At 40.4% G+C, this 23,506-nt stretch overlaps 2 protein-coding genes across 5 annotated transcripts; both read left to right on the top strand.

The window, feature by feature from the left end:
* The first annotated feature begins 7,067 nt into the window (after positions 1 to 7,067).
* On the top strand, positions 7,068 to 16,538 carry LOC115690447 (nodulin homeobox). Of its 4 annotated transcripts, XR_008815720.1 has the most exons (19): positions 7,068 to 7,259; positions 8,151 to 8,203; positions 8,347 to 8,472; positions 8,553 to 8,711; positions 9,231 to 9,317; positions 9,395 to 9,523; positions 9,711 to 9,929; positions 10,401 to 10,532; positions 10,655 to 10,750; positions 11,279 to 11,440; positions 11,874 to 12,165; positions 12,247 to 12,378; positions 12,450 to 12,519; positions 13,651 to 13,714; positions 13,832 to 13,900; positions 14,297 to 14,842; positions 14,965 to 14,999; positions 15,450 to 16,026; positions 16,129 to 16,538. XR_008815720.1 is itself a non-coding variant. In XM_030616783.2 (18 exons), the coding sequence occupies exons 2-18, from the start codon at positions 8,162 to 8,164 to the stop codon at positions 15,970 to 15,972; spliced, it is 2,883 nt and encodes a 960-aa protein (XP_030472643.2). In that variant the 5' UTR covers positions 7,068 to 7,259; positions 8,151 to 8,161; the 3' UTR covers positions 15,973 to 16,127. The 4 variants fall into 4 exon arrangements, 3 of the variants coding, with proteins under 3 accessions (XP_030472643.2, XP_056163721.1, XP_056163722.1); XM_030616783.2 differs by lacking the exon at positions 16,129 to 16,538 and having other exon boundaries at positions 15,450 to 16,127; XM_056307746.1 differs by lacking the exons at positions 7,068 to 7,259; positions 16,129 to 16,538 and adding an exon at positions 7,596 to 7,614 and having other exon boundaries at positions 15,450 to 16,127.
* Positions 16,539 to 17,107: 569 nt separating this feature from the next.
* On the top strand, positions 17,108 to 21,823 carry LOC115690448 (NADPH:adrenodoxin oxidoreductase, mitochondrial). The gene is made up of 13 exons (XM_030616785.2): positions 17,108 to 17,359; positions 17,680 to 17,784; positions 18,204 to 18,317; positions 18,406 to 18,459; positions 18,639 to 18,755; positions 18,934 to 19,043; positions 19,131 to 19,204; positions 19,357 to 19,418; positions 19,649 to 19,841; positions 20,233 to 20,293; positions 20,612 to 20,679; positions 21,009 to 21,151; positions 21,471 to 21,823. The coding sequence occupies exons 1-13, from the start codon at positions 17,249 to 17,251 to the stop codon at positions 21,708 to 21,710; spliced, it is 1,452 nt and encodes a 483-aa protein (XP_030472645.2). The 5' UTR covers positions 17,108 to 17,248; the 3' UTR covers positions 21,711 to 21,823.
* The last annotated feature ends 1,683 nt before the right edge of the window (positions 21,824 to 23,506 follow it).

The raw sequence follows: 23,506 nt of genomic DNA, 5'->3' as shown, positions 1-23,506 counted from the left end.
CATCTAAATAAACTATCTCCCATCACAACTTCTATCCTATATGGGACTATTTTCATCCACACTTCTCATTTACAATTTATGGATTTTTGATACTAAAATCCCAACACCTTTCTCATCGAACCATGATCAACCGCACCAGAGCTCCTGTTCACCCTGCCCATCACCATGGCTAGAAGGAACACCTCCTTCAAATGTTGAAGATGACCACCCATGTTAGAGAGAGAGAGAGAGAGAGAGAGAGAGAGAGAGAGAGAGAGAGAGAGAGAGAGATATATGAAGGGAGAGAAGGAGGTGGCATCTTTATACGAAGTTTTGAGATTTGAAGAAGATCTGACAAGAGAAACTATGATCAGGACTTGACATATTTGGAAAATCCCCTGATAAATAAACACTTGACTTGGGTACGTCGTTGCAGGGTTCATGATCAGATCTCAACTTGACTTTCCAGGGAAGTTGCATTAACTAGGTTATCATTCACACCTTGTTCAATCTCCCCCCAAAACCCAACGTTCGAGCAATCCATTTCAAAACCGCTTAAGTTATTTCAAGAAAAGAATATGCTTGATGATAGTCTCTATTGAAAATAGTAAAAATATAGAAAAAACTGCTTGAGTTATTTTAGAATGATTATCATTCGTACCCTAAGTAATGAAAGAAGAATTCAAATAGGTTGCAAAGAAGCGTGACTCGCTCCCATTTTAATTTGATGAGGTTCCATTATATCCATCGTAATATATAACTTTCCGTATAAATATGTTCTTTGTTGAAGTACTTGTCCGTATTCTTACTCGAAATGGCGGCATAATCTCACCTCGGAAGATTGATTCGGCACCAGATGCTTCTTGCTGTTGAATTTCTTGTATGAGAAGTCCAACAAGTTGCTATTGAAGCTCATGGCATGCGATCTCAGAGATAAATTAGAGTAGTGGTAAACCAAACGGCTAATTTAGATCCATGGAAGTCTTGTGATCGTGAAGCTCGTCGAATTTCTATTTGTGGAATTTCAAGCCCAATCTGTATCGGCATAACCTTCAATCTTTGTGTGATTGTGATTCCTCATAAGAATGCCATGTCCAGGGCATGACTTTAGATATCACAATATATGGTCAACCGACTCCATATGACCTTAAGAAGAATTATGCATGAATTGACTAACATATATCAAGTCTTGTAATAGTCAAATAAATCAATTGACTCATCAATCTTTGGAACATTCCACTGTCTTTGAGGGTAGCGGCGTTGGTGGCAAACTTACGGCCATAATCCATAGGTGATTCTGCGAGTTTAGCTCCCAATTTCCCGGTTTCCTTCAACAAGTCTATTGCATACTTTCTCTAGGAAACAATCGTTTACTTACACTAGCAATTTCAATTCCAAGGAAGTAGCGTAACCTCCCCAAGTCTTTGATGTCGAACTTTTCATTCAAGTATTTTTTTTTAGAATTTCAATCTCTTGAAGATTATCGCGCAATACCACCCGCCTGGGTGGCGCTGCTGGAGCGCGCACTCTTCCTCTCGCAAAAGGTTGAGTGTTCGAATCCCGGGCGCCGCAGGGTGACTTAACCGGTGGCACGTGTGTGGTGGCTAGCACGTGTCGTCCCCGGGGTTTACTCCCCGGCTGTCAACCGTGCGGGGGTTCCCTGGGTTACCAAAAAAAAAAAAAAGATTATCGCGCAATGATGACGATGTCATCAGCATAAATCAAAACAACAATAATTCCTTTGGAGTTCTTATTAACAAAGAGAGAGTGATCTGACTCTCTAGTTTTGAAGCCAAAATTTACAAGAGCAATATTGAGCTTGCCATACCAAGCTACTGAAAATTGCTTGAGACCATAAATTGCTTTATTTAGTTTGCACACAAAACCCTGTCCTTCCAAGGATTGGGTGTCGCGACCTCCCTAAACCGGCCCCGCCGCCTAAGGGGTTAGGCTAATGGATTACTAAGTTAAACCTAGCTCGAGCTCTCCCAAGCTCATACCAATTCGCGACTTAAGTTAAAGTTATTAACATGGAAATCAATTTCACCTAGGAGTCGCCACTAGTCAGTTTTTGGTGGGTCGATTAGACACCCAAGTAAAGCAGGGGAGAAATGCTTTACTTCTACGAACCAGAGATTCAATGGGTACGGGGACTTGATTACACTAATTGACCAACTAGTGCCCTTTCGGTACCTAATCTTGCTCAATTCACCACCTAACGTGTTCACACTAACTGGGAGTTTAAAAAATTCATTCCTAACCAAGCTAAGGGAAGCAACAATCACTACATGAACCTAACATGCATAATCAACCACATGCGAGTTTAAATTAAACATGCAATTCAAAGCGTGCGAATCAAGCGAGGAGCAATCAAACATACGCTAATCACACAAAAAGGGAGAGAAAAGCAATTCGAAACCCAATTTCCAATTTTTGGATTTTCGAAATTTTTCTATTTTTTTTTAATTTTCGTTTTTTATTTAAAAAAATAATAATTCCCTAAATCGGCCTATGCTCGGTTTACGTGAACATGAAACAACTCAGAATATGAATATTACGAGAACCGGGCTCAAATCAACCGTTTCAAGATCGAAACTTGGTTTGGGCATTTCGTCGAGCATTTGGTGTGCATTAAAATGCCCCAAATGGCTTCCTCGAGCCATATTCGTGGCCTTCAATCTTACTCCGTGTGTAATATCAAGTGGAACCAAAGTATCAAGGTTATATTATCACATGCAAAGAACAAGATTAGCTAGAAATCACAACCTAAAACGCACGAGAATCAAGTTGGAATCGGCCTCCAATATGTGGGTTCGGGCTGCTTTTGCAAATTTGAGTTTAAACCCAGGTCAAGCAAACCTGTTGCATGCCCAGGTTTAAGCCCCGACACTCATCACGTGCAAGATCTATGGGAAACATCACTTCATCTGAGAGAATATACGTAACATCTACTTTTAAATGAAACAAACATCATGGAGAATGATCAAGCGAACACGTCGAAACAACCCCCCAAGAAGCATACATGCATGGTTCATAATGACTAGCCATGAATCAATGTGGGTTAGCTTGGCTTTTGACTCAAGTTGCAAGCGATCTCATGGTTCACACGGGGCTTCAAAGACCAAACCAAGTGGATCTCAGCCTAATTTGTACACCCATATAACATTCATCAAGCTCACGAAGGTAGAAAACGCATGCAAAGAGGAGTAACAAGTCAAACATTTAGGGCTCATGAAGGAGCTCTAACACTTAGAAAAATTCCAGCCTCAGAAATCAGTTCTCTGGGCTGGTTTTCTCTTGATTTTTTCATAACTAAAACATATTCAAAATTGAACAAAAATACATGGAGGATACTCACCTTGCTTCCTAGTTTCTCTTTGAAGTATCCCTTGGCCGAGGGAACCAAAAACCTGTCTTCCAAGGGCGCGGGGAACTAGGCTTCTTCAAACTGGAAAATGAGATCTGCAAAGAAGGAACTGACAACGAAGGTTTTTGTTGGTCTCCAAAACCAGAATCAACGACCTCCTTTTCTGACTAATTTGACACTAACCCAAACTAGATGTATTCCAGTTTAATTTTCAAGTCACAGGTATCCTCATATATTCCTCATGTCTCTCAAAAACTCCCACTTTCCCTCACCAGTAACCGTCTGACTTCAACACTTAGAAGATTTCTGGGTTTCTCTCTTGACCCGAGAATGGGCTGCTTTTCGAGGGGATTTTGGGTGGCTTCCCGACATCCATTTGGGGCGTGCGACCTATGGTTGGAAATCCCTTTGAATGTAGTTCCACTCTCTAGTTGAAGGTTTTGGCTAATTTTGGCTCGAAGTTCACGAAAATCTCACTTTCCTCTCCAAAAGTCAGTCTGGGACTTTTCTGGGTTTATGTTTTTTTTGAGTTTCGTCTGAGGGTCAGTTTTTGGAACGACCGTGAACTCCTCTCCTCTTCTCTCATCCCTTTATTTTTATCCCCCAAAAAAACGTGCTTCAGAGATCCTATCCATCAAATCCAACCCGATTTTTAGCCCGTGATTGCCCATTTACCAAGCCTGCAAACTGAGTCTCTTCACCAACTTTCTGACTCCAAAATCATCATAATTTGCAGCTGTTGAGTGAGCAGGTTTGACTGAGATTATCACGTGTCTTCAGCAGCTTATCCCTGGCAAATTTTTGTCCATTTGCACTCCTAATGATGGTCTCACACCTCGGCCAGAGTTCACGCTGATCGGCTGGCTGAGTAGGATATGGTGGGGCCACAAATTTGGCTACTCAGTAGCCTCGAATTGAGACCAAATCGTGGACCGGTTTTTGGAAGCTAATTTAAGTGCTTTAATCCATTCATTTGGTCGGAATTTTTGATCAGTTTGAAAGTTGAAGTATATTAGTTTAAGATGATAATCAGAATTTGCAATTTTCCATGCCCAAGTTTGCAGGAAAGTCCCTCAAAATTAGCCACTTTCTTGTCCGAGAATGCCCGATTTGAGCCAATTTAGTCCTTTTGGCTTGATCTGATCAATTTTACCTTGCCCGTTTTCAATTTCAAGCTTGATTAGGGGTAAAAATGATGATTTAAGGACTTGGGGGCGAATTTTACAAATTTTGCGATTTGGTCCCCCAACTTTTGGAAATTGCATTTTGGCCCCAATTTGCTGGTTCATTTGCAATTTGATCCCTCAGGTCTCGGCTAGCTACACTCGAATCCTTGGCCCTTGCTCTTCCGTTTTTTTTTTTTTTAGTAGAATAATTCCAAAATATTTTTGTGGAAAAACAAGTTCCAATTTTTCGAAAATGATTTTTGGGCAAAAAATTTAGGTGTCAACATTGGGGAAGGTCCATGTACGCTTCTTCTTCAAGGTCGCCTTGTAAGAAGGCATTTTTAACGTCCATTTGAAAAAGTGACCATTCGTAATTAATTGCAACTGACATGAGAACTCAAACTATGTTCTTAACACCCTAGGCGATGCTTGAGGTCGCACGACCTTAGGCCTCCGCCGACCGATTTGGCTCATCGGCGGCTGAGTTTTGCCAACAAATAGTTTGAGAGTTTTTTTTTTTTTAAATACCAAAAGTCATTTACAAAGCGCGGTTTTTTTTAAACGGCATTTAAGTCAAAGTTGCTACCAAATGCGTTTTTTAAATACATTTTATCAAATACTATTTTCATTTTGAATAAACCCTTTAATCTAAAACCCTTTGCATTTTCCCTGAGGCTTTCTCCTAGGACCGAACCAAATGCACTCTAAGAGACTGATTGGTACAGTTTTCGCACAACTTTGGAGTATAGATATTGCGGCTTCTAAGGTGTTTGGCAAACGCCTCAATGGCTGCAGTACTTTGCGGCACAGTTACGCTTCGAGCATAATCATACTCCGACGACCTCTAAAGCCATCATGAAATGGTCCAAGATTAATATCGATATGATTTGATGCTTACGTCCGATTTTCCAATCTTGTATTTGCGATCCGGCCACCATCTTACTGAAAAAGCAATTCGGACAAACTTTGAGTGACTTCAAAATAAAATAAAAAATTAGAAGGTCATGAGGATAAACTTTGAGTGACTTCAAATTAAATGTCTACCCCTATATATTTATTTATAGCTGGTCTATTTTACAACGATAGCTAACAAAAGTCCAAATTCAAATCGTAAATATCAAAGCAAAAGATGAAAATTAAAGCAACCACCGTCCCAATCGATCACCATATATATATATATATATGAAACAAATTCAATCTAAAAAACAAATATTTCCATCGGCCGAAAATCCCATTACATATAAAAGGAACATTCAAAGGAAATAAGATGCAATTAAAGATTGAAATGATAACGTGACAATTATAATTACGCGCTAAATGTTGGAATAATTAAATATTAAATCACGCCTCATCTAACAGCTTAAGCTTTTAGAGCAGTTGGCAATGGACCGCGGTCCCATAAAATCTAACATGGTATCAGAGCTGGAGGTTCTGAGTTCAAATCTTTTGAGGCTCTATTTGGCTCTCCAATTAAATATTTTCACGCTTAGTGCCAAGCAAAAATACCAGACTTAAACTTTTAGAGCAGTTGGTGGTCCCACAAAATCTAACACTAAGTTTTTGTTGCTTTCTTGATTAGTATAAGGCTTCGTTTATTTCGCAGAAAATGAATGCTTCAGAACACATTTTTTAAAAAATAATGGCTTATATAGCGCGCAATCATTAATTAATGAAAAATATTTTCATTATGAACAACAATTTATATCTTGACATTTTCGTGGATGATAAAAACATTTTTCGTTCATTTATTTTTACAAGCGATATAAGGTATCATTTTTAACGAAGATATTTTTCAATCCATTCATTTTCGATGAAACAAACGGAGCCTAAAATTGTTTGCCTAAAATTAGACGAAACTCTATGCATGTTACATCATCTTGCCATGTTATATAAGTTGATGAAATTTAAACGAGTAAATTTTGGAGTTTGCGAAACATCAAGCGTTCGTCAATTGCTGAAACGACAAGAGAATTTTTAGATTGAGAAAATGACACAAATTGTTCTCGCAATGTGGTCCCTGAACTTTTGCCCAATGTGCAATGTGGTTTCTAAATTTTTTATTAGTTCAATATGGTTCATGAATTTTCGCTCAATGTGTAATGTGGTCCCTGAACTTCTAATTGGTTCAATGTGATCCCTAAACTTTTGGTACATGTTTAATGTAATCTCTAAAGTATATGAAAATATTTAATATTAACCCTAGTCTTGAATTAATGGAAAGACAACATTGAACACTTTTATATAGATCAGGGACTACATTGAACATACATCAAAAGTCTAGGCATCATATTGAATAAATTAAAAGTTTAGGGACCGTATTTCACATTGGGGCTAAGGTTCATGGACCATGTTGAACGGATTAAAATTTCATAAATCACATTACATATTTAGTTAAAGTTCAGGGATCATTTATGTCATTATTTGTCGAGTGCGAAGAGGACTCAGCTGCGAATGGGCCCGAACCTAAAGCCCATAATGGAAGGTTGGGCCCAAGCCCACTGTCCATTCTCGCTCATGAGTGAAGCGAGCGAGCGAGCAACTCGAGAGAGAGAGAGAGAGAGAGAAATTTGGTACGAGACAATGATCGAGCAGAGCGATTGATTGACCCAAGCTTCCTCAAAAGTCGTTCGCTCGCTTCCCTCTCGCTCGAGCCCATGCAAGTCGGAGCGACGCCGGAATTCGCACTCCCGAGCTCGAGATCTCCGCCGTAGGCCGCCGCCGCCGTCGAGAATCGCCGATTGCCTCCCGTGAGCTCCGCTTTCTCCCCCCCCCCCCCCCCCCCCCACTCTCTCTCTCTCTCTCTCTGTGATTAAAGTCGCGTGTTGTGGTTGTGGTGATGGCCGTGATGGCGGAAAGCGTAGGCGAGTCGAGATGCGTCGCTTAGGGGCGGGGCGGGGGCCTCTCGCGCTCTTTGTTGGAGCCGCGGGAATGCCGAATGAGAGAGGTCGAAGGAGCAGGCGCGGTACTGTTTCACTGAGTTCACGTAGGCTGGCCGGGCACGCGATTCGTGTTTTCTAATCGTCGTTGTCGACGGCGTGATTGTTCAGAGCGGAGTTCACCGATAGATGCGAGGTGCCGAGAAGTTTGACTAAGCTACGCGTGGTGAGATGAGTCGGAGAGATATGGTTTGTAGTTTATTTTCAGGTGGCAGGCTAGTTTATCGAGTGAGATATGAATGGCGATGGTGTGGTTTGGTCAGTTCTGCGTCGGTGAGAGCATGTCATTCGCTCTTCGACAAGTCGTATTGCTTTAGCTCACGCATTACAGAGATTCAATGTGCGACTCGTGCTCATACGCCATTTGAGTAGTGAAGAAGAGCGATTTTGCACAGAAGTGCATGTCTGAATTCGTGTATAGATTGCAGTATACAGTGAGTTTGTCGTCAATTGATTGCTTATGGATGATTATCTTTTACCAATGGAATTTCTGGTGATCTGGCCAAGTACCTTTATAAACTATGTGTCCAGGTCCGTCTTCTCCTGGGAATACTGCACCCTAGTAGCTCTCTGACTACTTTGCAGGGTTTATGCATGGAAACTTGTAGACTAGTGTCCTCTGTTCTGCATTATATTGTCCCATATATGGGTTTGTTTCATTTCTCTGCCTGCTTTACTCAATTCGATTCCATCTTCCTACAGATATTCTTGATATGAGGATGGCTAAGGAAGAAACTTCATGTAGTGCTGTCCAAGTAAGTGTCTTAACCCCCGCCTCCCCCCCCCCAAATGGATGCATGTATGCATCTGCAGCCACATGGGCGGGGCCTAAGAGGTCTCTGATGAGGATTAACCTAGAAGTGCACATAATGGAATTTTGTTCTGTATCTGTGAACAGGCAATTGATTTGCTTTCAGCAGTTAAGGAGCTGCATGTGCTTAACTCGCAGGAGCTCAATAAACTATTGAGAGACTCTGACAATTTTGTAATTGACTGCTTAACCGTTAAAGGATCATCAATAAAGGTCAGTAGTCAATCTGTAGGATCTCAGCTGCAGTCCTGTTAATTTTTGAACCTGGTCAGTTCTTGATTTTATTGTTTCAGGTTGATATGGAAAAACTTGCAGGCTTTCTCCCCTTGCACCTTATTGCTGTGCTCATGTCAGCTGAAAGAGATGAAGCTATGTTCAGATACCTATTATCTGGCGTACGACTCTTGCATTCCTTGTGTGAAGTGGCACCCCGCCATGCTAAACTGGAACAGGTAGTTTCTCAGCAATATCGTTTAACTAATTCCTTTCTCCAATAACGTTACTTTTGACTCCTTCCTTCCTTTTGTCTGTTCCCATCATATGGTTTGAGCTGTTCCACTTACAGGCTTAATAGTATTTGGTATATATTAAAAAAATTATTTGGTCTTCTAAATCAGCATTTCAAATGACATATATTATAGTAAAGTTGGATATTTCTGTATATTTCTTCCAAATTTACTGAAGTTGAGGGTGACTGAAATTTTCAATTTTCAATTTTATGACTCCATGTAAGTACAAATGTCACCATTCAGCAGTTCTAGAATTGAACAAGGAGGTGGTGCTTGAGTTGACTTGTGCCAGACTCTTATCTCCATATCTCTGGCGAAGTAGTGTTATAATGTTTTGTTTCAAATATTTGTGAAAGCCTACTAGTGGATTCGATGGATTGTTCTTTTGTCATATCATTTGTTGGATTGTTCTTTTGCAGTGTCATGGTTTATGAAATTTATTCTTTCTATTATGTTTGGCAGATTTTGCTGGACGATGTTAAAGTGTCAGAACAGATGCTTGATCTGGTCATTTATTTGCTTATCGTCCTCGGTGGATATAATAAGCAGGTTTCCATTTATTCCTGTTTTTGATGTCTTCCCTGCTGAACGTCTTCATTATGCAAAAGCTTCTCTTATTGGTGCAGGGAAACAATGATCCAAGTCCTCTGCCCCTCCTGTATTCAGCATTAGTAGCGTGCAGTCTGCATCTCTTAACAGGATTTATATCTTCACAGTGGCAAGACCTTGTTCACGTATTGCTTGCACACCCTAAGGTATAATTTTGGCCCGATATGTTGTTTTGACAGTCATCCATGGAATTAGGTTAGCAACAAGCAATTGCTTATGAAAGTTTTTCTTCTCTCTTTTTGTTCGTCCAGTTTTACATTAGATCAATAATTCATGTACCTTAGGGTTCTGCCCCAATGGCACTGTACTGATTATAAACGTTTGTTTTTACAGATTGACGTATTTATGGATGTAGCCTTTCGAGCAGTTTGTATGATGACTAGATCTCTCAGGACCAAGCTGTCACCTCATAGTAATGATTTTTGTGCAAATTTGAATCTGACAGCAGAGCAAATGGTTAACTACCTTTGCCAGCAGTGTGAGGCATCTCTGCAGTTTCTTCATTCATTATGCCAACAGAAGACATTTCGGGAGCGCGTGCTCAGGAATAAGGTCTCTGAAATAGCAGATTCATGTTTTCAATTTAGATTTTCCTTCGGGATACAATTTATTCTTCAGAAACAAGAGCTTTAAATAGTATTTCCTGCCAGATGGAAGATAGAGGTTCTCATGTTCACAAAAGGGTCCATATTTAGCACCTTTAAACGGGTTTAGGCATTTCAACGTCCCCCCCCCCCCCAAAAAAAAGAAAAAAAACAGGTTTAGGTAGGTAAAGGAGAACATGCAAGTTTATAGTGCTTGGATTTCAGTCAGGAAGGAGGCAACAAAAGTACTTATTGATGAAGCATTATCTTGTGAAACACTGGTAGGCTAATTACACAAAATCACATGAAGTCTGAGGTTGCACATATCATGAATCAGTCGTGATTTCTTATCTTCAAAACAGAGTACCTAGGACATTGGGGTTTCATCAACGATTCTTCGCTGTGTTTTACTTTGATGAGATATTTAATGTTCTACCAGGAACTGTGTGGAAGAGGTGGTGTTCTTCTTCTGGCTCAAACTATTTTCAAGCTGGAGATCACTCCATCTTTGAAACAGTCCGCCGCTGTTGTAGCTGCAATATCCAGGCTTAAAGCTAAAATGTTATCAATTGTGAGTTGATTGGAAAAAAATATTTGTTTAATATTTAGATATACTTATTAGTTGCTCAGTCTATGTCTGGAATTCTTTTGGGCAAATGAGCCGAGATTAATGTGGTGGGTGTCAATCTGCAGCTGTTACATCTTTGTGAAGCTGAAAGTATTTCTTACCTGGACGAAGTTGCCAGTTGTCCGCAGAGCTTGGATCTTGCAAAATTCGTTGTATTGGAGGTTGGTTTACATATGCTGGGAGATATGGTTTCTATAGGACGGATGTTTTACCTAAGAATTAATTCTGTTAAGTTTCTTTTCAGAGGATGTACAAATGGCCTCTTTTTTTTAGTCGGTGGTGAAGGATATAGAGAAAATCTAGTACATCATAAATGTACAAGAACAACAGGTAGAAAGACCTAAAGTAAAGCATGCGAAGATTATGCGGAATCAGAACAAGATCACAAATGTCCTTACGTTCTATATCATGAGTAAATGTGTTTATCTATCTCTGTTGACATGTTAGTCATGATCTTTTACTCGCTGAAGTCGTGACTTTTTGAGAAGTCTTCCTAGTGACCTGTGAAAGTAAAGTTAATCTCATCACATCTCGTATCATTTTCCATGTCACGTCATAGAGGCTCATTTTGCAGATGCTCCTTGTTAAAAGAGTCCCTATTCTAGATTTTATTTTGACGCTTCAGTTCTTGAGCCAGGAGTCCTTGCACTAATAAGCTTCTTTGTAATAAAGTGGTGGTTTCTGTGTAGGTTCTCAACTTATTGAAGACTGCACTTGGCAGAAATTCTGAATCTTCCGCCGCACATTCTGACAGAAAATATCCATCGGGCCTGTTGCAACTCAATGCAATGCGCTTAGCTGATATCTTTTCCGATGACTCGAACTTTCGAACTTATATCACAACATACTTTGTAAGATACCTTTACCCGATCTCTACTGAATATTCAGTTTCTTTTCTTTCATCTTGGTTTCTTCGCATCCTTGAGAAGAAGTGTCAGTTTTCTTTACTGGTGCCAAAGTTTCATTTTTCTGGCTTTAATGAGTTCAAACACCAAACCAAATTGAAATATGTGACTGCAAAAGTGTTCTGTTATTAATTTTTTCCGCAGGCGGGAGGTCGGTCCTGGGGGACTGTTTGGGGTTTTAAAGCGATGCAAAGGTTCCACTTGCAATAGGTTATCTTGTTTTTATATGGTTATGCAGTCCAGAGAATGGCTAGTTGGAGTATAATTCTAGGGCTTTGGAAGGATATATTTCTACAACCATGTGGTTATTGTTTGTCCATCACGCCACTTAATATTATATTGGTAAGATCTTGAATGTGCCTTTTACATTTTTTTGCAGACCGAAGTTCTCTCTGCAATATTTTCCCTCTCTCATGGTGATTTTTTATCCACTTGGTGTTGTTCTGATCTCCAAGTAAGGGAAGAGGATGCATCCCTGGAATATGATTTACATGCAGCTACAGGATGGGTTTTGGATGCCTTTTCACCATCAAACACTCCGAACAAGTTGAATATAGAATATGCATTCATCCCTAATAATATTCCTCGATCTTCGTATGCCCATCAGAGGACATCACTTTTTGTCAAAATAATTGCAAACCTCCATTGCTTTATTCCCAACATCTGTGAAGGTTAAATCTATAGCCGTGATTGCATAAAATGCTTCGAACTCAATTTATGTCATACTCCACTGAAAGCGCATCATTTTACAGAGCAAGAGAGGAATCTCTTCCTTCACAAGTTTCTAGAGTGCTTGAAGGTGGACATGGACTCGGGTAAACCATCGCCTGAATTTTCTTATACTTCCGATTCTCAAAGAGCTGACACTGTCTTCAGAAATCTGCGTAAGTCAACTCCGAGGTTATTTACTTCCATATATAGTTTTTGTTTCTTATGATTGATTTTAATTGTTCAGGTTCATTGTTAAGTCATGCAGAGTCCTTAATTCCGACCTTCTTGAACGAGGAGGATGTACAATTATTGAGGTGATTTTAATGTCATCACTATCATCATTTCCTTTAATATTTTTTTTCCTGAAAGCTGCAAATTTGTTTGCATGTTATTTTGAGTCTCTAACCGAGTATAGTGAGGTGTGATCTTAAATATATCTATAAATCAATTTGGTAAATGATCTGCTGTTTTGCGTAGTCTGCGTGTATTAGGTCATTGTCTCTGTAAGCCTATGACCTCTGGCATGATGCTTATTATCTGTACCTGCCAGGACAATTGCGACATGTTAAATGCTTGAATCCTCGTTAGAAAAATTTAGTTATCTTAACAGAGGCACCAAACGCATGGTGAAAAGAAAATTAAATGAAGAGATTCTGTATATATATAGTCCGCCATAACAATAGAGTATGGATGGTTTGGACTTGACGACCAGTAAAAGATATAATGCCTCAAAATGAGGCAGCCCGCTAAATGGGGCACAACCTTAATTTTAGTTTGGTTATCACTCCTTGTTTTGGCTGGTCTCGATATATCTTTATTTTTAGAAAACAGGGGCTGTTGGTTTTCTTGAATATCCAGAGAAGCTAGATTACTTTCTGAATTGTTGGGAGGAATCTTATGCGGGTGGAAGTTTGCTCCGTATGGTCAGCTTTGCAGTAGATCTTAACCTGACAGTGCATATTATATCTTCTATCCATGAGCATTCCCAGCCCTGTACTTCCCTATTAATATTCCAATTTAATAGTGCTTTTGCTGCTTACACTCAGCTGAGCAATTTGGTCACATTTATTTAGTTCTCAAATACGTATGGTGCTCATTCATAATGCCACAATATAAAGAGTTCATGTAAATGTACTTAAATGGCAGTATGATATATAAGAAAAGAAATGAAACTGGGAGAGGAGAGTCAGAAAACATAATGCCACAGATCATCCTTTACTGGTACTTCTCAACTCATGTCTTCTAATATGTACACATGTATCTATACACATTGTGATAGAGTGCTGATACATGTTATATACGTGTATACCTATACGTATGGATGTACTGTATCTTATTCTCTCCTATAGTATCATGGTGATAAATAAATTTGAGAAATGTTGTAGTCTATTCTGTTACCTTTCTCAACGTCTTTTGACCTTGTGGCTTTGCATATTTTCGTGCAGAGTATTCTTTAACCAGTTACAACCATTGATCACACCCAGCGTGAATGAAGAGAACGGAGTTCAAGTGAGAATTGGTTTTTGAAAACTATTTCTTCTTGTTCTAAATCATACTCCTTTTCGAAAAGTGCAATAAATCCTTGTTATTATGGATGTTCTGAACTATGCTATTGGAATAATCCAGGAAAGCAAACTGGATGGGTCCAGATCTTGGGATAAGTTTGCTCAAATCAATATGAGTGACAAATATCAGGTAAATTTCAAGAGTTCATTTAATTTTTGTTCATGTTCTGATTATCACTTTGGTGAAATGGTTTAGAAATGGGCGATGCAAAAATCCTTCAATAGCATTGTACTGTACTACAGTTAGATAGGGACTTGTAATTTAGTAGCTAGAATCTTGAGGTCCAAACTCAGAATGGCAACTAAACCTTGTGAACTTAACATACGAAACATGAAGTCAATACTAATTTTAGGCGATAGTGACTGAGTGCCATCCTGCTATTAAGGAACGTGAGACAATTTATATGAATGCAATGTCTCGGATCCTTTGATTTCTATAAATATTACGACTAAGCTAATCCGAGATAAGTAATTGTGTCTAGACCTTCCTTTTGAACCTGAACCAGAGACAAAGTAATTTTTGTAGGAAGCTCAGAGTGTGGGGAGACGCTTATATCCTATACCCAGAAAAGATCCCCCTAATCTTAATGGTAGAAGCGGTAACCTGAGAGAGGGCATGTCTGAAAACTCCACTCTCACCGACTTGGACCGGCTACATGTCAGAAGCAAGCATGATGAGCGTAGCAATTTTTTGAGGCGAGGCAGGGGGGAACATGGTAAATTTGGCGGGACTGCCTCTAGAATTTCAAGAGAAGCTGATGGGGATGTCCAGACTGTGGAAACAAGTGGTTCGGATACAAGCTCCATGAAAGGAAGAAACTCTGCAGATCCCACAGAGAATGGTGATCTTGCGAAGCTGGGCAAGCAGGTGTCCGAAAGTGGGTCTGCAGCAGGTCAAGAGGATGAGAAGGTTGAAACCCATCATAGTGAAGAAAAGCAGCGAAGAAAACGCAAACGCACTATCATGAATGAGAAACAGATGAAACTCATGGAGAGGGCCCTCTTGGATGAACCAGAAATGCAGCGAAATGCCGCTTCGATTCAATCATGGGCTGATAGATTGAGTTTTTATGTATGTTAACTATTCTTTATGACTTAAATTGATGAAGCATAATTTACACTCTTCTTTTCCTTTCATGAACAGCATAGACTATTCAACATTGACGAATTTTTCCGTCTTTTCACCTTGTCCAGGGTTCTGAAGTTACATCTTCACAGCTAAAGAATTGGTGAGAAAAACTTCTCTAGCTTTTTTTTTTTCTGATGCTCTGATGATTGAGAATTTTCAATCTTGTGTTTTTGCTGAAAGCTTGATCTGATAAGCTGGATACTCTAATTCTAGGAAATGCACTTGGTTTCTGTGTGGAGGCAAATAATTTGACGGTGCTAGATTTATGCTCTGTTCTATTTTTGGAAACTAATCATTGTGAAATGAAATTTCACGATAAAGTGAAAACAATGATAAGGAGTTCCTTGATTGGATATGCTGTCTCATATCAGATTAATGGTGAAGAGTTAGCATGCTTGTGCAGATTTATATGCAAAAAGAAACTAATAAAGCTCCCCCAGTGGACAAGGCATAATCGTTGCTCTGAAGTAGCATTCGGGCAACTTATAATGCTTTTTAATTGGATTATCTTGAGGAAAACTGATCGTGCTGTTGCACTGTGTATCAACAGGCTGAACAATCGGAAAGCTAGGCTGGCGCGTGCTGCTAAAGATATCCGAGCCCAGCCTGAAGTTGACGATTCTTTGCCCGATAAGCAGGCTGAACAGGGCCAAGCGTTGCAGCCTGACTCACCGGAGAGCCCAGGGAACGAAGTTCCATCAACTTCGAAAGGTATTACTTGGGGCGCATCAAGAAACAGTGCGGAAAAATCTGGGGCGGCTCTATCAGAATCTGTCAATCCTAGTCCAGCTGAATTAGCTCTTGAGCCTGGCCAACACGTTGCCATCATGGATGCGAGAGGAGAGGAAATCGGTGAAGGGACGGTGCATCAGGTTTATGGGAAGTGGAATGGGAGCATCTTGGAAGAATCGAAAATGTGCGTCGTGAACATTACCGAGCTCAAGGTTCAGAAATGGTCCCAACTTCCATACCCGTCTGAAACCACGGGCAGCTCATTCGAGGAGGCGGAGGCCAAGATTGGCACGATGAGAGTGTTGTGGGATTTGAATAAAATCTCCCCAGTTCGACCTTAGTGAATTTTGTGACGGTCGACAAGAAATTCCGGTCGTGAATTGCTTTAAAGATAGGTCTGTTGCATATCAAGGGCACGCATTACTGTCTCTGTGTAGATTTCCTTTTTCTTTACTAACCAATTGAATTTCACTTCAGTAAAAGTGAGTTTCCTACAGCGAGTAGAGTCAAGCAACAAGCTCCGGCTAGCTCACTTGACTTGAGCTCCTTCTTTTGACTTATGGAAACTCTAGGAGAAGTGAGAGTTTGATCGAATTCCAAAAGCAGCTCGGCTCTGGTGTAGAATTTAGAACTAAGTAAACAAGGTGGGAAGGGGCGGCATCCTCCTTGGGCGGCGGTGGCGTACCCATTGAAATTACACGCTTACGGTCGCAATGTTCGGTTTGAGCCTCTTTGCGCGTTACTCAGAGTTCCATTGAATCCGAGACAAAGAAGAGATCGGGAGATTCGAACTTGTGATCGGGAGGTCATAGCTTCCGAAATTGTTTATTTTAATCTATTTGGTTTTCGTAATCGAAAGGATCCCAATATTAAATTCGAACCCGTCAGTTTCTTTGGACCGTCGAAACCAACCGTCTCTAACTTTCTCTTTTTTTTATATCTTCAAAATGCATGCTTTGCATTTCCACCATCCAAAAAGTCTCACTTTTGCATCTTGGAGTTTGAGAAATCGTGTAGAATAGAGGCTGTTGTAAAGTGTAGATTTCGAAACTAGAGGCTGCAAAGTACAAGCTCAGAAATTGCTATAGATCTGATCATCGCCCAGTGACCCGAAGAGATAGCGCAACTAACGGGCGACCTCGGTCAGGAAGTTTCGAACATCCCGACGGCCTAATGATCTTGTCGAGGCCTAGTCAATGCCCAAGTCGGGCCACCGGCAACAGTTTCGAAGCCTGGAACTTTAGCTCGACCCGCCCAACCGATCAATACATAACCGAGGAAAAAGTTCGAAAATGGATTTTGTAATTTTTCCTAATTTATTGAAAAAAAAAAAGACAAAAAAAAAAAGTAATCGTACAAAGCTCAAAGGCAGGCCCGACCGCATCTATGCCTCAAAGGCCCATCTGAGCCCAAAGGCCCAGTATCATCAGGCCCATTACGAGATCGAGCGTTCACCTTCGGACGCCATTTTCGGATCTTCGATGCTGCTCCCGGCGAAGAACGTCCCCCCTGAAAGGCGTAACTTCCCGCCGCTCCCGGAAGCCTCTAAAGCCCTAATCTCCGTCGGAACATCGCCGCCCTTGCGCCGCCGCCCGCGTGACGTATCTCGGTGGCGGAATGGCGGCCCGCCGGATGATGCTCCTGCGAAGGTTCTCGACCGCTTCTTCGAAACCTCTGCGGGTCTGCGTGGTCGGGAGCGGACCGGCGGGTTTCTACACTGCCGAGAAGGTAGTTCACTCCCGTTACGCGCCCGTCGATATTTCGCGTTTGATTTTCTGCTCGGTGTTGATGATCCATCGATGTGATCGGTCGTTCTTCTCTCGGTGAACTAGAAATGATTGTGGCGAGATTTTAGTGATAGCTGGAATCGTAAGTAGGCGTGCCCTAATGAAGCTGAGAAGAAAGCAACGTAGTGAATAATTCGCATGGATATGGTGTGTGCATTAGCATTTAGGGAGTTTTGAGCCTCGAAAGTGTTAATCTTTTGAGGCTCGGCAAGTGTGATTTGACGCATCTGTGAACATGAATGATTTGGTCTGTGCCATCAGATGCTGAAGAGGCACGAAGCCGCGCAGGTTGATATAATCGATCGTCTGCCCACGCCTTTCGGGTTGGTCCGCTCGGGCGTGGCACCGGATCATCCTGACACGAAGGTGAAGTTTTCTTTTTAGGTTATCTTAATTTATTATCATCTTTTCTTCAACATGCTGGTTCATGCCGTTTCCGATATTTTGAGCGATGACTGCTAAAGGGATGGTGGAAACTTTCTGTTTTCTTCTTTAATCGTAATTTTTTGCTAAATAGAAATAACTGTGAAGACAAATGTCGTGATCTTTCAATGCATCAGCCGATATCATTAGATATGGTTTACAATGGAATGTCACCTTGCGAATGAAGCTTTTCAATTGCTTAAGTACCACCGGTGATTAATTTTTCTCACATTACATGCCGAGAGCCACCTAGTGATGATTCAGTTATTTATGAATTGCTTTTCATGTTATTTGCCAATGCATTGTTTGTTTGGGATGCAAATTTCTCTAAATTGAGCTTATTCACCAGAGACTTGCAACAGATCGTGGTTAATCAATTTTCTCGTGTTTGCCATCACGAGCGCTGCTCTTTCTTTGGCAATGTCACTCTCGGTTCCTCTATTTCTCTGCCAGAGCTCCGCAATCTGTACCACGTGGTAACATTCACTCTAGATCATGATGGAATTAGCCAACAGCTGGACTTCATTTTTTTATATCTGACTTGTTTGATTGTTGATCGAGCAGGTTGTGCTTGCTTATGGTGCTGAAAGTGACAGAAGTCTTGGCATTCTGGGTGAAGTACGTAATGACAAATGATATTATGTAACTTTTTCTTTATTCTGTTCTTGATATTTCAATATATCTGCCTTATCTGTGTTACAATGTGAAGAATTGGAAAGGTTTTTGGCCGTCAATTATTTATAGGCTAAACATACAAGTGATGATTTTGCTTTTATGTTTCTTTGGAACTTTTCTAGGACTTTTCTGGGATACATTCAGCTCGAGAATTTGTCTGGTGGTATAATGGCCACCCAGACTGCAGAAATTTGGAGTTGGATTTGAGAAATACTCAGACAGTTGTAATTCTTGGCCAGGTATTTTTTTAATCTGTGGATACCTGATGAAGTTGCTGATTAGACTGATAGTTTGACCGTATGCTAAGTCCCCCCCTCCCCCTTCCTCTCTCTCTCTCTCTCTCTCCCTCTGTGACATCATGATTACCTATTAACATTAGTTGGATGCTGTAGATAACACATTCTTTTTCTGTTTCAGGGCAATGTTGCTCTTGATGTTGCACGCATTCTTCTGCGGCCTACAGTTGAATTAGCAACAACAGACATTGCTAACCATGCACTAGCTACTTTGCAGGAAAGCACTATAAGGTTTCTTATATATCTTGAGTCTTAAGCTGTTTTACAGACTTGACTTTTTAAATCTTGGATGTCCTTGATGACATAAATTTACTTCAGGAAAGTGTATTTGGTTGGAAGGCGTGGACCAGCCCAAGCAGCTTGTACCGCGAAGGAGCTACGTGAAGTTCTTGGTGACTACTGGCATCTTTTAAATTACACATTGAATCTCCTGTATTTTTCCTTTCAAATTTTAGTTTGTGTTTTTCAGATGATTAGTGAAAGATGAATTTATTTTTGCCTGTTGATCCTGGGTCTAAAGGACAAGTTGTGCACCAATTGCCAGGTATCAAAGATTTATATGTTGGCATTTCGGAATCTGATTTACTCAAAACCCCAGAGGATGAGGTACTTCTACACATACATTCACTTTGCTTTTGCTTGAGCAAATAGGAATTACTTATATTTATTAAAAAGAGATTTATTTGTAGCCAAGATTGCAAGATGAGATATAGTTAAAGACTTGGAGATTTTCTCATAATAAAAAAAATAAAAAGTCTTGGAGATTTTAATTGATACTGGTAATTCTTGATGGTGTTCATGCCTGATCAACAACTCGATGTTATCATTTGGCAAAGGAAGAGCTGAAGAACGACCGGATAAGGAGGAGGGTTTACGAGTTGTTGTCAAAGGCAGCCACCTCAAATCGGTCAAGTCCGAGATCCGATCAACATGAACTCCACTTTGTTTTCTTCCGCAAACCAGATAGGTTTCTGGATGATGGACATGGGCATGTGACAGCTGTTCGCTTGGAGAAGACTGCTCTCACAGGTAACCTTTTACTGTTGCGTTTGTGTTATCTCAGTCGGTTCTCGCTCTTCTGGGCTCCATTCCACTGGCGAATGTTGATTGCCTTGCTGTCATTGCTATGGTAACAGCGTGCATCTTTTGATCTAGCATGGCAGCATGGCCTTCCTACATTGTTATCCGAGAATTAAAGACCTATTTTGGTCATACAATCTCTTTCTGATGTTTGAGCCTCAAAAGATGGGTGTGTTTGTAATCTCTTCCTTTATACTGCTTGGATTTCTGTGGTAATGGACTGGATGATGAGCCCTTTCAACACAGGGCTAACGATGAAATGGTCTAATATTATTGACTCAAATTTGGCTCGAAACATGCCAGGGGTAATCACTTAGCCTCCTTTGACTTTGTTTAATAGGTAATGGCGCTGGAAAGCAAATTGCAGTTGGGACTGGAGAATTTCAAGACATTGAATGCGAGTATGTTTTCCTCTTGTTCGTCCTTTCACTGTTTTTCTGGCAGACTAGTAAAATGTGAAAGTTGTAAGGCCAGCTTTACCACATGAGTGCTTGCTCTATCGGAGAAAAATATACAGAGGCTTCAAATGATGTATACCACTTAATTGACATGATAAAGAATAATCAAGAGCCTACAGCATGGAAGTGATTCTTTTACAACTTAATATATTTGTCCTTATAGGTAATTTGTTGAAAGGAAAACAATTGCTTAAACTAGTACAGTGTACTTATGAATCCCTGGCGTTAATTGACATGGTCTCTCTGTCTCGCTGTGTGTAGGATGGTACTAAAGAGCATTGGTTACAAATCAGTACCAGTTGATGGCTTACCATTTGATCATCGAGCAGGTAATGAATGAATGAATCCACTGTTACAGAGTGGCTTGGTACCTGATTTGTGCATTAGTTCTCTCTGGTGTTTAAATATGAACAAATCTAAAATCCTCAAGCCTTCTTATGGATCACTGATATTGAGCACAACCTTGCGGGTTTTGAGAATTCTGCTAAATAATTTTGCCCAATTTACAGGAGAAAGTGGATAAATTATCTATCATATTGCAGAGTGGTTTCATCTTTTTCGTATGACCCATTTGTGAATAGGAGGATAAGGGATGTTAAACAGAGGAAAATAGGCATCAAATAATTCTTCTGATCATGGGATGATGCTTCATCTCCAGGTGTGGTTCCGAATGTTATGGGCAGAGTTCTGCGTGATACATCTGGCGAATCAGCAATTGATGAAGGTCTATATGTCTGCGGATGGTTAAAGAGAGGGCCAACTGGAATTATTGCTACAAACCTTTATTGTGCAGAAGAAACTGTAAGTGGTCTAATTGAAGAAGTTTTAAATTCAAAGCCATTCTCAAGCATCACTTGTCGTCTCTAGCATCGACGGTGCTTGAAGCATTCTTTTTTGAACTGAAACTTCTGAAACACATCTCTGGCATCTCCCCATAACGTTTCCTAGGATGAATGTCTTTCGGTAGAAAATTTTCAGATTTCCGTTGTTATAATGAACTGCATCTAATTCTCATACTGAGTGCTATATTCAGCATGAAATGTTAAGAGTGTTCTTGTTCAGTGAGTGGAAGCCTGTTCATGTCGATGTGTCTTTAAAGTTTCACTAATTGATGTGGCAGGTTGCGAGTATATCTGAGGACATAGATCGTGGGGTATTGGTGCCATCGTTACCAAAGCCAGGGAGAGATGGTCTTCTCCAGTTATTAGATGATCGGAACATCAGAGTTGTGCCATTCAGTACCTGGGAAAAGATAGATTCTGAAGAAAGGAGGCTTGGGAGTTTGAGAAACAAACCCAGGGAAAAGTTGGCCACATGGGATGAACTATTGAGAGCTTCTGAAACTGATCAGCTGTCCTAGAAGATTACGTCCATTTGACGCGGTCTGGCCAGAAAGTAGTACTGAACGATAATGCTGATCCTGGCATACTTCTCTTGACTTGCCATCATTGACAGTTAAATTTCGCCGCATCACATTGGGCGTGGCATACTTCTCTTGACTTGCCATCATTGACAGTTAAATTTCGCTGCATCACATTGGGCGTATTCTGCGATTTGCGTTCAAGAAAAAGCAAATGGTGTTGCATCCGATCGCCAGTTTGCCTTCATCCTAGGAACAGGAGATGAGAAGTAGTATATGCTTATTTGATAGTACTGGATTAAATTGTTTAATGCTGCATCATTGTTGTAAACTTCAATAATGCATTCTTTCACGCGCTTCCCTTCTCGTACGTCAAATCAGTAAATAACTCAGCATTGACTACAGACTGCAAGATTATGTTTCATCAGAATTATATGTCAAGGACCTGCTCGGCATAGTTTCCTCCTCTTCTTCTTTTCTCTGGCTTCTTTCGCTCTGGTTATGGCTTTTTAATCTGCGGAGGCTTTTGTTACACATATGTTCTCTATTTTTTGTTTTTTTTTGGTCGACATATATGTTTTCTATTACTTGCCATGAAATGTCCTTCCAACTTTTGAATTAGGTCCATTATTATGAATTCACTCAGAAATGATAGATGTATGGAGGGCAGTAAGTTATATGATGTTAAGATGACTTTACTCCTCGACTTGAGGTTGGTGGTGGAAAATCCTTCTGGAACAACAGTGTTGGAGATTACATAAGTAGGTGACCAACCGAGCTTATATTTCCAAATTGCATGAGTTTCTCACATGTTTAGCTAGGACATCTGAGCGCAGAAAACATGAGCAGAAGTGAACTAAGATGGTTGTGCCTTTTGCTTCCCTTAGGTTAATTCTCTGTTCTGATCTCCATGCGATGACAAGTTTTTTGCGCCAAGAACTTGACATTAGCTTCTCTAATATTGAAAGAAGTGACTTTACCTGCGGGACAGGACAAATATGGTTGCTCTTTTTCTTTTTTTCCTCTTACACGGTTGCTGATGTTAATTGAAGATGCATCAATGCCGTGGTCGCTTTCCGCCTAATCTTAGTTTTTTGTTTCTGAAACCTTAATCAAGTTAGACTAGAAAGTAGAAAAAAATGCCACAAAAAAAGCCAAGCCAGATCAATGTTTGGTCGGGAGGGGCGCTAGCGCGGCCCGCAACTTTACTAGCGAGGCCCGTCAACCCTCACCGGCCTAGTAGGGGGGCAGCACCGCCGCGGCCCTTCAACAGCATGATATCTCTCCTTCTAAAATAAAATTTAGCCCTTTTCTAATCTTTATCTATCCCTTACGATTTCTTATTTTTTCTTTTTAAAAAAAAAATTAACCTTTCATTCTTTCTTCTTTTCAAATTTTCAATTTTTTCCGAATGTGGCGTCGGAAGTTGTTACGTCAAGGCCACTTGGCTTGAAAATATAAAAAAGAAAATCACGTAAACTTTTCCCGTGGCTCAAATCAAACAGAATCAACGGAGGGACACAATAGCATCAATAAGACAATTCTTAAAATATGATTATAATATATTAAAATTTTAAGATTCGACTACACTTTCTCTTACACTTTCTCCGGAAATTCTTAAGGCGCGTTAGTAAAAAAAAAGTAGAGTGGGAATAAAAAAACCGAGGAGCATTTGGCGGGAAAATTGGGTGGCAAATGTGGATAACTCCTGATGACCGTTCAAGCTGAGCGCGCAAAAAGACAAAACTAATGAACGGCTGATATTCAACGGGCTCCAACCGACGGTCCAGATCCGC

Source organism: Syzygium oleosum, unplaced genomic scaffold (genome assembly GCF_021117445.2).
Source record: "Syzygium oleosum isolate NSW1041296 unplaced genomic scaffold, Sole_v2.1 Sole_v2.59, whole genome shotgun sequence".
Lineage (NCBI taxonomy): Eukaryota > Viridiplantae > Streptophyta > Magnoliopsida > Myrtales > Myrtaceae > Syzygium > Syzygium oleosum.
This window is presented reverse-complemented; position numbering and strand designations above follow the sequence as displayed.

Excerpts from the sequence above, each read along its gene's own strand:
- LOC115690447 (XM_030616783.2), top strand. The coding sequence starts at position 8,162 with ATGAGGATGGCTAAGGAAGAAACTTCATGTAGTGCTGTCCAA. Across the intron at positions 11,441-11,873 it reads CTTATATCACAACATACTTT|ACCGAAGTTCTCTCTGCAAT; the intron begins GTAAGATACCTT and ends ATTTTTTTGCAG. Across the intron at positions 15,000-15,449 it reads TCTTCACAGCTAAAGAATTG|GCTGAACAATCGGAAAGCTA; the intron begins GTGAGAAAAACT and ends GTGTATCAACAG.
- LOC115690448 (XM_030616785.2), top strand. The coding sequence starts at position 17,249 with ATGGCGGCCCGCCGGATGATGCTCCTGCGAAGGTTCTCGACCGCTTCT. Across the intron at positions 18,460-18,638 it reads GTCTTGGCATTCTGGGTGAA|GACTTTTCTGGGATACATTC; the intron begins GTACGTAATGAC and ends GAACTTTTCTAG. Across the intron at positions 20,680-21,008 it reads ACCATTTGATCATCGAGCAG|GTGTGGTTCCGAATGTTATG; the intron begins GTAATGAATGAA and ends CTTCATCTCCAG.